A 12,764-nucleotide genomic window follows, 5' to 3' on the forward strand; every position below is an offset into this window, starting at 1 on the left:
GCTGCTTTTGCTTGAAATTTCCAGTAGCCTTTGCACAATTCAGCGTGAAAAACATCCGCTGCCCTAAAATTCGACGGTAATGGGGAGATTTGGTCCCCCCGGAGTTTCAGACAGGAGAGGGATCCCTTGTTCCCTATGAGATTTCATATCCTAGATGTTCTTGCATGGACAATCTCTCTGGAAAAGCAACTTCACAGGAGGCTAAAGGAAGCAGTGGCAGAGTATGAGCAGGATTGTCTGTAAGGCTTTCCCATCGTTAATGCCTATGGCTCACATTTTCAAGGGGCCAAGGTAATGAAGTGGCCAATTTTCATTCATTTCCAGGAGCTGAGTGTCTAGCTCCCTTAGCTGCCTTTGAAAATCTCAGTCTTTGATTAGTGTGCTAACTTATCTTCTGACAGGATCTGGTCTTTTGGGGCAACTGGAATTTTATTGTCACCTGAGTTATTTTATAGCTTTTATATTGGAACTTGTGCATTTTTAATGATGTGCAATTATCTCCCCCTGCAACGTGCAACATGGGAGGAAGAGATATTAAAGGGTTTTTAAAAACTCAAAGGTTAAGATCCTGACAGGCAAAAGAAAACAGAGCCGAAGGGTCGGCCCTCAGGCGGAAAAATCCAGGTGGAAGCAAACCTCCATTCGCCGAGGATGGAACGGGAATTGTACGGGGTTACGACCGTTGCTAGGCTATAGACAAAGTAATTGGGGGCAAAGATTTCACTTCCAGGATTGGATCTCAAGAAAGGAGGTTACTGGAAGAGCCAGCTAGTTTTTGAAGTATTGTACATTTGCATTATAAAGAAGCAGATCCAGGTTTAAATTATACATCTTGTTTCAACTCCACCTTTAAAGACAGGCAAGAGTCGTCTGTTGAAGAACTGATTTCTATGATAAAAGATCCAGGATGTACGTGTGAGAGAGATCATAGCCTTCTCAGGGCAGTTTGCAGCTCTGGACTTGCCCAGCCTTGAGCCTGGAAGCTGTTATTTAGGAGGTGGGGTAGGACTGTCAAATCCTCCTCACCTCCTTAAATGAGACTCTCTGCTGTGACGTCCAGTTCAGGAAAAGCTGCTCACTTTCAATGGGTTTGGACACTTATCTGTTACAAACCCAGAGGACAGTTATTTTTATCCTGCAAATGTTGTGGCACAATAATATATATTCACCTAATCAAATTCTGCCCTTGACTGCCCTGCTATAAGCACGATGACAAGGTAAGTCCTCCAGATTGAAACGGATGAGAGAGAGAGAGAGAGAGAGAGAGAGAAGCTGGGTTATTTTCAGCTATCTCGGAGCATCCCGAGGCGAAGGGGGCTTCGTTCTACATGCCGGAAACGAGAGCTGGACTCTTCAACCGTGCCGAATGGGGTCAAGTCTCTAAATGCCATTTGCATTCAAGAGAGAATGGGTTTCCTGAGCCCATGCTCCCCTCTGGAAATCCCAGGCTGGATCCCGTAAATGGATGGCAAAACGGCTCTCAGCGTCACAGCCAAGGGCCACGTCTCTGCAAGGTGGATGCCAGAACCTGCCATACCCCTGGGTTAAGGCTTAAAAGTGAACTTCCTCGTGGAGCTTTGTCCTCGGTATTTCTGCAGGATGAAAGAAGAGGAACCAAGAGCACAAAAATTGCTGTCTCTTCCTTGTGCATTTTATTTTGTGTCCAAAAACCCCCCAAAATAAAATGAGTGGAATTTGTCCTCCGACCCAGGGGCGCACAGCACCTACCGATGACCCCAAACCTGAGCCCGTGCCGCTGTGCTGCATTCATGATGTATTGCTCTTAAAATGCAAAAGACGTAGCACAAAGGGGAGAATTGGAGGAAGAGGGTCAAAGGGTCTCGAGACACTCACTGCTGTGGCACCAGTGGATTCAGTAATGCAGGGTGGGCCACGCGGCTGCCAGGCCAGCACAGGCCTTTTAGTATGTGACATCTGTCTCTATGCCTGCCTGCTGCCCCAGCTTGCTGCTAATGAAACACGAGGCATGGCTGGAAATGTCACCATGACCAAAATCAGAAGGCCAGTCCCCAAAACCTCCCTGGTCTGGGGTCTTCAGGGGGCATTCAGCAACATCCATGTTAACTCTTCCGGCGTTAACTTGTCCCACTGTAACAAGCCAGTGCCGTCAGCCCAGGGAGCAAGTATTCATGACCGGAGCAGCGAACACTCAGTAAAATTCTCTTTTAATGAGACTGCATAGTAATTTTTCCATTACATCATTTTTATTGAACTTATTTATGCCCGTTATACTTTACAGTCACTATCAGTGGTGGTGGAATTGCCAATAAAATCAAATCCTTCCTTTCTGCATGGCACCGTTTCTCAGGGAAAAGGGAGAGGACTGCAAACGAGCAGGCCTGGGGGGACCCTCCGTGTCCATGGACCAAGAGGTCTGGCTGAGCAGCGCTGCGGCACCCGTTACTGGAGCACAGACTATGTGGAGGTGAAGCCAAATCTGTGTGCCTGGCCTCATTAGCACTGCTCTTAAGTTATTCTCTGTCTTTTTAGTTATTCCACTGGCTCTCACCCTTCAAGGCACCCCTGACAGGCAGGATGTGACTGACTGTTGGTTTGTCGATGCCAGAACAAGACCTTCTCGTTCGTTAAGGAAATCAGTGGAAAGGGCCTATGTCTAAAAATAGGTGGTGCAAGGTGTTCACTGGAGGCAGCCTGATGCTGTGACCCTGAGCAGCCCGTGCTCGCAGGAGCCGTCTAGTGCAGTCAGCTTTGACGGAGCAATGAGCCCAGAGCCATACCTGTGCGGTCGGGGCCACTTCTTGGAGGCCCTTTGCTGATGCTGACGACGGGGCCCAAGCAATGTAGCACGGACGATGCTCGATGCTCCTTTCCACCTGTGCCGGCCTGGAGGCTCCAGGTCGGTCTTCACAGGCTAACAAGCTGAGGGCCGGGCTGGGGCTGGGCAGCACTGGGGAGCTGTGGTCTGAATTAAACCTAGAGAAACATAATGTCTATAAATGGCCAGTGATGCCCGTGGGTGGTCCCCAGAGGCGTGGGGGCGGTAGGCGGGATGCTTCTCTCAGCCCACACACCCCTGGTACTGATCCCCTTGCCAGCCGGTGATGGACAAAACAACCCTGCTCTTTCTTTTTTCATCCCCTGGAGAGGCCGAAGTCATGGACCCAAAGTGACGTGCTGGCAAGTCCCATTTCCATTCCCCTCTTGTCCATCAGTTGCTCGGCACTAGCAACAAACAACCTGGGTCCCTTCTGTGCCTTCCCTCTCACCTTTTACCATCACAGGGAACTGACTCGCTCCATGGACATTCGCCCACTTCCCAGTAGCTGAGCTTGCAACTGGGACGGGCCTGCTGGGCCCCAATTATCTCAAGACCGCAGCAAGACTAAAAAATGCATTCTCCAGACTATCATGCAGCCGTGTCTGCTCTGACAGCAAGAAAACCTGCAGAAAAGCACGTTCTGCCCTAATACTGCACTTTGCAAGCAATATTTTTATATCAGTACAAGAGGGGAGATGAATAAGTAGTTTACATATGCGGAGGCAGCACCCACATGCGACCATCTACCTGTTTCTTGACTCTAACAAATGGGTATAGAGAGGGTAAGAGGAAGCCAGCATCATACAAGCAATCATATAATGCAATACAATCATACCAATTTATCAAGGGGGAAATGCATGTGTCAGTCCAAGCTGGCTGGAGTGGAGAACACACGGGCAAAAGTTCATTAAAAACCCCAGTACAGTCTTTCATACAAAACACTGCTCTTTTTGTTTCCAGATAAGTATAACCCTCATTCAGCCTCATAAGTATAATAGGAGGTTGTCAGAAGCCTTCCAAACAAGCCAGCAGCGTAAGATATAGACAGTTACACAATATCAATTCTCTTAGGAAATTTCACGTCAGCCCTTTTAATACATTCTCTTTAAAATTATTCAGATAAGTCGGTGCATAGGCCAGTGCTGCCGGGAAAAGATTGAACCTGGAACAAAGTGGAATGAGATTTGAAATAATAAAAATAAAGAAAACACTCACACACACACACACACACACACACACACACACACACACACACTTCAGGTGCACCTCAAAAATTCAAATGAGCTCATTTGCAGAGCTAAAAATTTCCCAGGGACTCAAGTTGATTCAAAGAGAAATGTATTTAATTTAAAACAACTCACTTCAGGGAGCTCTGAACTGGGATGAAATGCATTAAATAATTGATCAACCGGGGAGTAGGAAAAGAAAAAAAAGAAAGAAAGAAAGAAAGAAAGAAATCTGTATAGTGTAACTAGCTTAAGAGAAAACACACACGTTTTAACATTCAGTGCATAACTTGTCACACTATTTTGCCTTCACTCGCCTCAGGCAGGGGTTAGTTAAATAATTAATTAGCGGGTGCCAAGGTAGAAGTCCCAGAGTGATTAGCTTTCCAGAATGTCCTACCAATAACCTGTCAAATTAGGCTAGGCTCAACAGCAACAACAAAGAGCCCGCACCACCCGCCGGGCCCCTGCCCGGGCCCTGTCGCACAGGCGGGATTTCCGCCGGCCGGCTCTGCCTTGCAGCGCCTCAGCTCACGGTCTCCACGCTCCTTCTGCTTCCCCCCTTTCCTATAAGAGAACAGGACCCCTGCAAACACCCTTTCCATCGGCACTGCATGTGCCAACCAGCACCGTTACAACCCCGGTGCTTCAGCCAGCGCGGCACAGCAAACTCCGAGGGTGCAGCGGGGAAAGCCAGCAAACACACCTGCGCCCCAAAAGCGCGGTCATAGCCGGGAATGGCAGCGCGCCCCGCACCCCGCTGCACCCACGGCGTCCAGGGATTTAGCCGCTGCTTCCAGCAGGGTCCAGCCTGGCCACGATAGCAAGGCGCCGTCTGTCAGGGGTGACAGTGGCCGCTCTCCAGCCTGTTTTCCTAGGGAAGTTGTGCCTCCGGCTGCAGCGTGCCCTGCATTGCACTCCTGGCCCTGCCGAGTGGCAGCCCAGTTCGTTCCCCTGACAAACGCTGTGCAGGGGAGAGGAGATGGAAAAACGGAACTGCTTGTTGCTACAGGCCCCGAGATAAGAGCCGGGGCCAATAACAACCCAATCCATCCTTTGGAGATTATTGGTCCTCTCCGCGTGCCTGGCCGAGGGCAGCAGCATCCGAGCTGCGCTGTGATATCCAATTAAAGGAGCACGGGGAGGCGACGAGACCCCTGCTGCCCTCAATAGCGCGAGGCTCTCACGGCAGGTGTAAGGTAACCTCCCAAGCAGCTCCAGGGAGTCCCAGGGGGATGGTTGCCATCAAGGCTTGTATTTTGTTCTAGTTACAGAGCTGATTTCTCCACCTGACCGAGATGGGGAAGCCACTGCTGGAAGCAGGGGAGCATGCGGAGCCGTGGCAGGAGCCTGCAGCTGGCCAGTGTTTCCCTGTCTCAGGCCTCTGTAGGCTCACCGCAGACAGGCTGCCCCTCGGACGCATGCAGGGTAAAGAGAGGTGTGGGGGGGAGTGTGCAGGTGCACTGAGAGCCCATCCGTGGGGTCCTGGGGATCACCCCCTAAGTTGGAGCCAGTACACGTGGACTAGACAGCACAAGGAGCCCCACGGGACGTGGCGTGCACTGCTGCGGGGTTTCCGCTTGATGCCTTTTGCAACGTGTCCATGAGGAGCCCGAGTCCAGAAGCCTCCTGCTGCAGCCCTTGGAGAGGGAGGAGTGCCATGCACGCGGCCTGGCAGTGCAAAAAGTCAACCAACACAACCGATGACTCCCGAGGGAACCCGGCCAGCCTTGGGCCTGGAGTTTCTGTGAGCAGACCCTCCATCGCTGCTGCTGACACGCATGTATCCGGTCTGGGCGAACGTGGCAGTCACCATACCTGATCAGACCAGGGTCGATCCAGCTCGGTCTCCCATCTCCAAAGCACCGACTGCTGCAGAGCCAAGGCGACACAGCTGTCACGGAGAAAGTTGCTCACAGACGTTGCTTGCTCCAAACCCGCAGTGGTAGTCAGGTCAGGTTATGCCTTTCAACTTGAGGTGTTAGACCCCCTATGAACATCCTGGTCCTGTGTTAGCTCTAGGAATCCATCCTGCTGACCGAAGGCCTTTGCTTCCACTTTATCTCACGGCAGGAGTTGCACAGGGCATAAAAAACATCGCCTTATTTTTGCTATTATTCCCTACTCACTTGTGCTGGCCAAGAGGAGCAAGCTTGTCCATGGCATCCACTGTGTGTGGGCTACCTGCTCACATCCCATCTGACCTGTCTCCTCTTTGTCCTAGCCAGCCCCAATATTTGCACCCTCTCTTCTTCTGGAAGTCAAGTCACCCCAGACCTTCCCAAGTGCCACGTGCAGGAGGGAGCAGGAGGAGAAATAAGGATCAAGGGAGCATGTGCTTTGCATTTGCAGCCCTTAACTGGCTGGATTTGGTTCCTGGTGGGCTAGGACATGAGCAAGGTTGAATCAATGGCTTTTAAAAATGGCAGAGCAACCCCTGAATCCCTGTGAGCACAACGCCGGGCGTGCTCGCGACCAGCTGAGATTGCAGGGTGGGAATTTTTACTGGCTGCTGGAGAGCTCCCCTCCTGCCCGGGCAATGGTTATTTCCTTATATCCCATTTTTCTTCTTCTGATATCCCACCCCCTTTCTTCGCTTGGCCTCGGACGGAGGCAGTGCACACTTAGTTTTCTCCTGGCGTCCCTGTGTATTTGACTAAGTGTTTTGAAGAAAACAAATATACTTGGTCCCTTCTCTCCACTAGCTCTACGGGCAGATTAAGATGTGGTTGGTACCAAACACACATACCAATAATTTTTCTGCTGGGCTTTAGATCTGGATGTGGAATAGAAATACAATTTTACTGCTTGGAAATAACACTGCTGTGTATGCAAACAGCAATTAAAACCTGCAGCCAATGTACATAAATCCACTTGCGACAGAATAACTGCAGTTAAGGGTGGGGGGAATGAAAAGAAACTGCAGTTCATTTGCATCCTTTTAGTGTAATTTTATCCGGACTACAGTTGTTCTGAATGAAATGTAACTTCTAAGTACTGTTTGACTGCATTGAGGCCACATTGTGAATGCAGGAGGCTTTGAGCTGCAGCTGGGCTGCTCTGAAATGGTGATTAGTACCACACAGCATACATTAAGAGACTGAGCCAAGCCAATCTCAGCCACAGAAAATCAAACATCGCCCCACCCCAGCCCTGCAAACAGCCCTGAAATCTCTCGTGTGCCGTTGCGTTGCTCTATTCCCACGCAGGCCGGCTCTCAAACAGTGCTGCCTCTCCCCATCTCAAAATATTATTTTTATTGTGTTTTATTTTAGACGATCCCAACGCATTCAGCCAACTGGGAGATTTGGATAACTTCTTAGATGCCGCTCTTTCTTTCCAGCCGTGCTAGACAGGGTAATAAATAGCAGATATTTCCTTGTAGGCAAGAACCAATATGATCCTTGCTTTCTAAACTTGGACTCAAAACTGGTGGCCCTCCACCCGCTCTGACTGGGACCAGGGGCAGTCGAATGGGGGCACAGCAGTGCAAGCCAGGGCTTGGTCTCCTGCATGCGTTATGAGGGTCTGGCACCAGTTATCGAGCTCAGCCTGCTGGGTAACCTATGGCCGATGTTATGCAAGGAGTCAGAGCAGATACTTCAATGATGGCAGGAGAGTCTCTGCTCCGTCCCGCTGTTTGTCCACCCACTTAGCTCCATGGACTTGAATGGATCAGTCTGTCTGCCCACTGGCCAGCTCCGCGAACAGGGCAACACCATGCAACTCGGCGGGGTTTGGCCACGTAGGCGCAGAGCCGAATGCTCAGCCTGGGGAATTCAACATACGCGGAGCTCAGTTCGCAAACACTGCGGGGGAGTTAAAAAGAGAAGCGCCAAATACTTGCTAGCCATAAATACATGCAGAGAAAAGACAACTCGGACGTCAACAGTCGTCAAGAAGGAAGCGAGGATAAATGCATATCGCAAACGACTGGTGGCGACACGTTCTCTCAGCTCCAGTAAATAACTTAGCTGCGGCTTTGGGCCATTGATCAACCTCAGCTGCCATTTTTCCTGCTTTTCTGCTGCTGCTTTACACTGCTCCAGAGCCTGATTGGCCACGCTTTTTCTGGTAACCATAGAAAAGCAATAATACACTGAGCTCCACCCTGCTTCACGTAGGGGCTGCCACAAACCAGGTAATTATGAGCCAACGCTACGCTGTCCCGGCTAGGCAGATGGGATGGGATGGGATGGGACGTACGGACGAATGAAGATCTCATGTCCAGGCATGGACCCATGCCCCAGGTGCCAGGGAGGCAGAACAAAAAGCTGTCCCCTATCCTCAAGTGCTCGTTGAGCTCGTTGCTGGTAGCACCGGGGCCAAGCCATGACTTTTAGCGCCCGTTGGCATACACCACCCCACTGTGCTGGCACAGGTCCTGCCGAGTGTAGACAGACACCGGGCAATTCAAAAGCCAGGGTGACTTGTTAAAACACTTAATGATTTAATTGTTCACTGTTCAGGGTAATAGCAAGCTGCAGAATACCTGAGTGGCTTCTCACACTTTAGCTTTCAGGGACTGGACCAAAAGCATCATCGCTTTATCATGCTGAGTTTTGCTATCCCTGCATCCAGGCGAGAAGTCCTACTGCCTCCAGATCCTGGGAGGGGGAGATGATGATGCCGAGTAACTGATGGGTATGTAGGTGCAGCAGCCACTTTCCTCGCCGGCTTGGTAATGGAGCTATTTATTTTGATAGAATTTGTTGTCATTATAAACCAGGGCTACATGGCAGCGGTGACACGGGGCTGTCAACACTCCTCCCTGGAGAGCGCGCAGAGATGTCTCGGTAATGTCACAGGAAGCCTCTTGATGGGAGGAAAGGCAAAGCAAAGTCAATTGAAGTCGAGGGGGACAATGTTCCTGATGCAACAAGAGACAGAGTCATTTGAAAGCAAGTCGGAGGGCCGTGCTCAGCCGGGGCTGCTCCCGAGCACGCTGCCAGGGGCTCGGACGGTCTGTGCTTCTCCCCCCATTTCTGGACGGGCTGAAGGGGCACCACTGACCAGCCCGGGCGGACAGGTCAGGGTTGCAGGCTGAGAGCTGAGCAGCGTTCGCTGGCCTGGGAGGCTGATCTCAGGGCACACGCAGCCTGGACCTTGTGGGTCGAGCCATCCCGCTCCTGTCTGCAGGGCCGCAGAGCTGGTGGGCACTGGGAGCCGTCTGGGGTACCTGGGACGCGCCGTTCATGTCTCAGCATATTGAAAACACGGTGCAGAGAGGTGACAGGTCTGCTCAGTGCATCCAGTGCTCTGGCAAAGGGCTTGGAGGGGCCAGCTCTCATGTCGCAGCGCTGTCCCACCTCGAACCCCTCTCACCCGCCTCGAATGAGGGACCCGTGTTGAGTTCAGAGGTTGCTTTTATTCTGGCCTGGCTCCTGCTCGTGTCATGCAGGGACCAGATGCAAGTAAGCAAGGAAAACAAGCTCCAAACCCAGTGCACGGCCATGGCTGGGATCCTTGGTCTGACTGGTTTGCACAGCCCTGGGACCAGAAGGAGCCTTCCCAGCTCATGCAGGGGACAGCTAGTATTTCCAGAGGGATCCTCAGCTGCAGGATATGCCCCCTGCTCCGCCGGAGCCTGGATTTGTAGCCACGTGGGCTCATTGTGAAGCTAGTCCCTTCAGTCAGGCTCTGCCTCCTGGGAACGCCTGGAGGTGCTGGCTCCAGCTCTGCCCGGGGAAGCAAGGTGGCCTGTTCGCCCGTTTGGCGGGTATCCGACTCCTTGAATTTCTCAAGTGCGGTTTTCTTGTACCGCTGGCACGGGCTGCAGCGTCCAGCTGCCTGCTTTTACAGCTCCAAATAAACCAATTGAATTACAGGCATCCATATAATTGTTTTGCACTTCATTGGATAGTAACTGCAACATCAGCCGCTCAGCGTGGCTAGATAAGGAGGCCCGCGCAACGCACTTTGGAGCGACTTTGCCTCTCCATGGCAGATGCAATCCGGCACCTATAAAAAGCTGTCAGCAACGAGCTGACGGCAGGTTCTCCGGGCGAGATTCACAACACACATTCCCCGTGTTCGGTGCAGGGCCTTATACAACTTGTTTTACAGCTGATTGGCTTGAATTGATAACGCAGAGGAAATGTTTCCCGGCGCTGGCCTCCGGCTCAGCGGTGAGAGAAATGCTACTGAAGGTCACCGAGATTTGTAAGGGCTCCTTTACACACCCAGGGCCTTTGAGCAGGTCTCAGGACGAGACGGGAGCCGACAGCCTCGCTCGCAACGCTCGGAGGGAGCGCAGACTTGTCTCTCAAGCACGCGCTAAGCTAGCAGAGGACGAGGGTAGGAGCTGCTCGTGCCTCCAGGCAGCTGCGAGAGGCTGGCTGTTCGGTGGGAACCCGCTAATTGCTAAAAGCACCAGCGAGAGCCTGTCCTCAACTGTTGACTGCTGTCGCCTCGCTAAACCTTTCCTTTCAGTCTGATGCCGAGCGAGGAGGCGCGAGAGACTTGGGGGGCATCACCGGAGTCAAGCGGCCTGCCAAGCACTGGGGCGATGTGGGGTAAGCCATTTCTCTGCATGCCTCGCTTTCCCCACCTGCTCCTCCTTTGCCAGATATTCAGGCTGGGATAGGCGCTGTGCTCAGGCCAGCTCATCTCCAAGCGTATCATCATCTCGCGCAGCCGACTGGGGACCACGCTGTGCTGTGGGAGGCGCTTCCTTTCTAACCAGACGGTGTCCTAACAGCTCCGTGTAGCACGGCGTGTGCTGCGAGGCCTCACCCGAAAGACACACGCAAGTGAGAGAGAGCGAACGAGCGTGCGCGACCCAGCCAGCCGGAGACCAGCCAGTTCTGCGAGTCACCCGTGGCTAAGGCAATCTCCGAGCCACTCCACGAAATGCTCTCGCGTGACCCCGACTGGCACCCAGTGCAATGCCCTGCCCTGCGCCGGAGACGAGACTGCTCTGCAGAGCAGGGGATGCTGCTCCCTCCGTCCCAGGCCGAGAGCAGCGTTTCTGCAAGGTGCAGCTCAGGAAACAGCACGGCAACATGGTTTGTCCTCGAACAGCCCAGCAAGGCAGCAACATGCACGTGCAATAGAAATCTAGTCTGGCACAGGCTCCTCCGGTCCTACCAGGCAGCCTCCGCGGGGCCCTTCGCCAAGCCAACGGGGGGACTGCTAGCCGGGGCAGGCTTTGCCAGGAGATGGAAAACCCAGGTCTTGTCCACACACGATTGACCACCCCGGGATACTTCCCAGAGATGTAGGGCTGTTCACCCCAACCAATGCCCCCATTTCCATCTACCTAGCCGCCACACTCCTCACGGCCTTCATTAACCAAGGTGGGACGGTCTGCTGCGAAGAGCAAATTGTGATCTAGTTTGATCAGGAATCAGAAAGAAATTTAAAACAAAAACTTCCCCCGATCTCATGATTTTTAAGCCAATCTCCTGATTTTTGAAAATCCCCAGGTGCCAATCTTGAGGGTATATTATAGACACATGGAGACATACCCTCATGCACAGTGGGACTTTATGGGCTTTATCACTCAGATGTAGCACCGTTGCTGCATTTGCCTGATGACTAAATGCTTTAATTCCTTCTCTATCCAGCACTTTTGCATCACTATTTCCTATCCTTAATTCAAGATACTGTCTGACACCTTTTATATTTGACTCTGTAATCTATTGGGGAATGTAATTTATAGGAATGACACCACCTGAAATAAAGCAGGTATGGTGCATGCAGTCACTGAGTTCGGTAGAATGATTACTGCCGGAGCCTATTGTGGTGGGTGCTGTGTCCTCTCTCTAGCACGGACACACGCGCACTTGCACGCACATATACGCACACACAGGAAGGCATGCAGACAGGGTTTCTGCCCCAAGGAGCTTACAGCTGGAGATAAGGAGCACTGGGCGACCGTGCGGGAGAGAGATGCAGTCCAGGCTGCATCTGCACAATCAAATATGCAGACAGTATTTGTAAAACTAGAGCCGACATCCCATCAGCACTAGACACGATTAGACAGATGTAATATAAATTATAGCATTATCATTAGATGGAGATACAGTGCTATCTAATCCCATCTCCCCTTGCAGCTGTTAATTATTAGCCTTTTGTGATGGGCATTGCAACAGAGAGGTGCCTTAATAGGAAACCTAGCTGCAGAAGCCCTGATACAGACTTCCACGCTGATCTGGGATTGTTCCTGCCACTTTCCAGGCGTGGGACCTTCTCTATCCGAGGCAACATGACACCATTCAAGACGGCTCCTGTCTCGTTTACCGCCCTCTAACGGACTCCACTTGATACAACTACCATGATTACCAATTACTTTTTGAAACAGGCTTTGCAAAACATTTCAAAGCATTATTCTCTCTATCTCTCTTCTTCCAGGACATCTTAAACTTCAAGACATCCCTAACATACAACAGCATTTGAAGAACAGATTTGCAAAGCAGGCAAGCGCTAAGAAATGTGCGTGACCAGAATTTTAAAGAGTAGTGAAAGCAACCCTCTCTGTTACAGGGAATTGGAGATGTATTTGAATATATTGTCTAAGCAAATGTCTCCCAAGGAATGTGTATTAGGAGCTGTCTGTCAAGGCAGGGTGTGCTCATGATTATTTATTTATTTTAACACCCCCCTTGTGCCGTCGCATTGACAATAGACCGGCTCCTTTGTTCTCTTCCTTGCTGAGCCACATGCATGGAAGGAAGCACAATGGTTGGTATGACAGCTGTCACAACGCTGGAGATACACTGCCTCTCCCTCCCACC

General features: G+C 51.5%; 1 protein-coding gene across 1 annotated transcript in view; it reads right to left on the reverse strand.

Annotated features, from left to right (window-relative positions):
- Window positions 1-2,878: 2,878 nt before the first annotated feature.
- The window catches only part of FAM19A3 (family with sequence similarity 19 member A3, C-C motif chemokine like), an 83,339-nt gene continuing 73,453 nt past the window's right edge, over window positions 2,879-12,764 (reverse strand). The window contains exon 6 of the mRNA XM_025215049.1: window positions 2,879-2,955. Coding sequence (XP_025070834.1) covers window positions 2,950-2,955 — 6 coding nt within the window. The 3' untranslated portion in view covers window positions 2,879-2,949. The remainder of the gene's footprint in view (window positions 2,956-12,764) is intronic.

The sequence above is a fragment of the Alligator sinensis genome, unplaced genomic scaffold (genome assembly GCF_000455745.1).
Source record: "Alligator sinensis unplaced genomic scaffold, ASM45574v1 scaffold1218_1, whole genome shotgun sequence".
NCBI lineage: Eukaryota > Metazoa > Chordata > Crocodylia > Alligatoridae > Alligator > Alligator sinensis.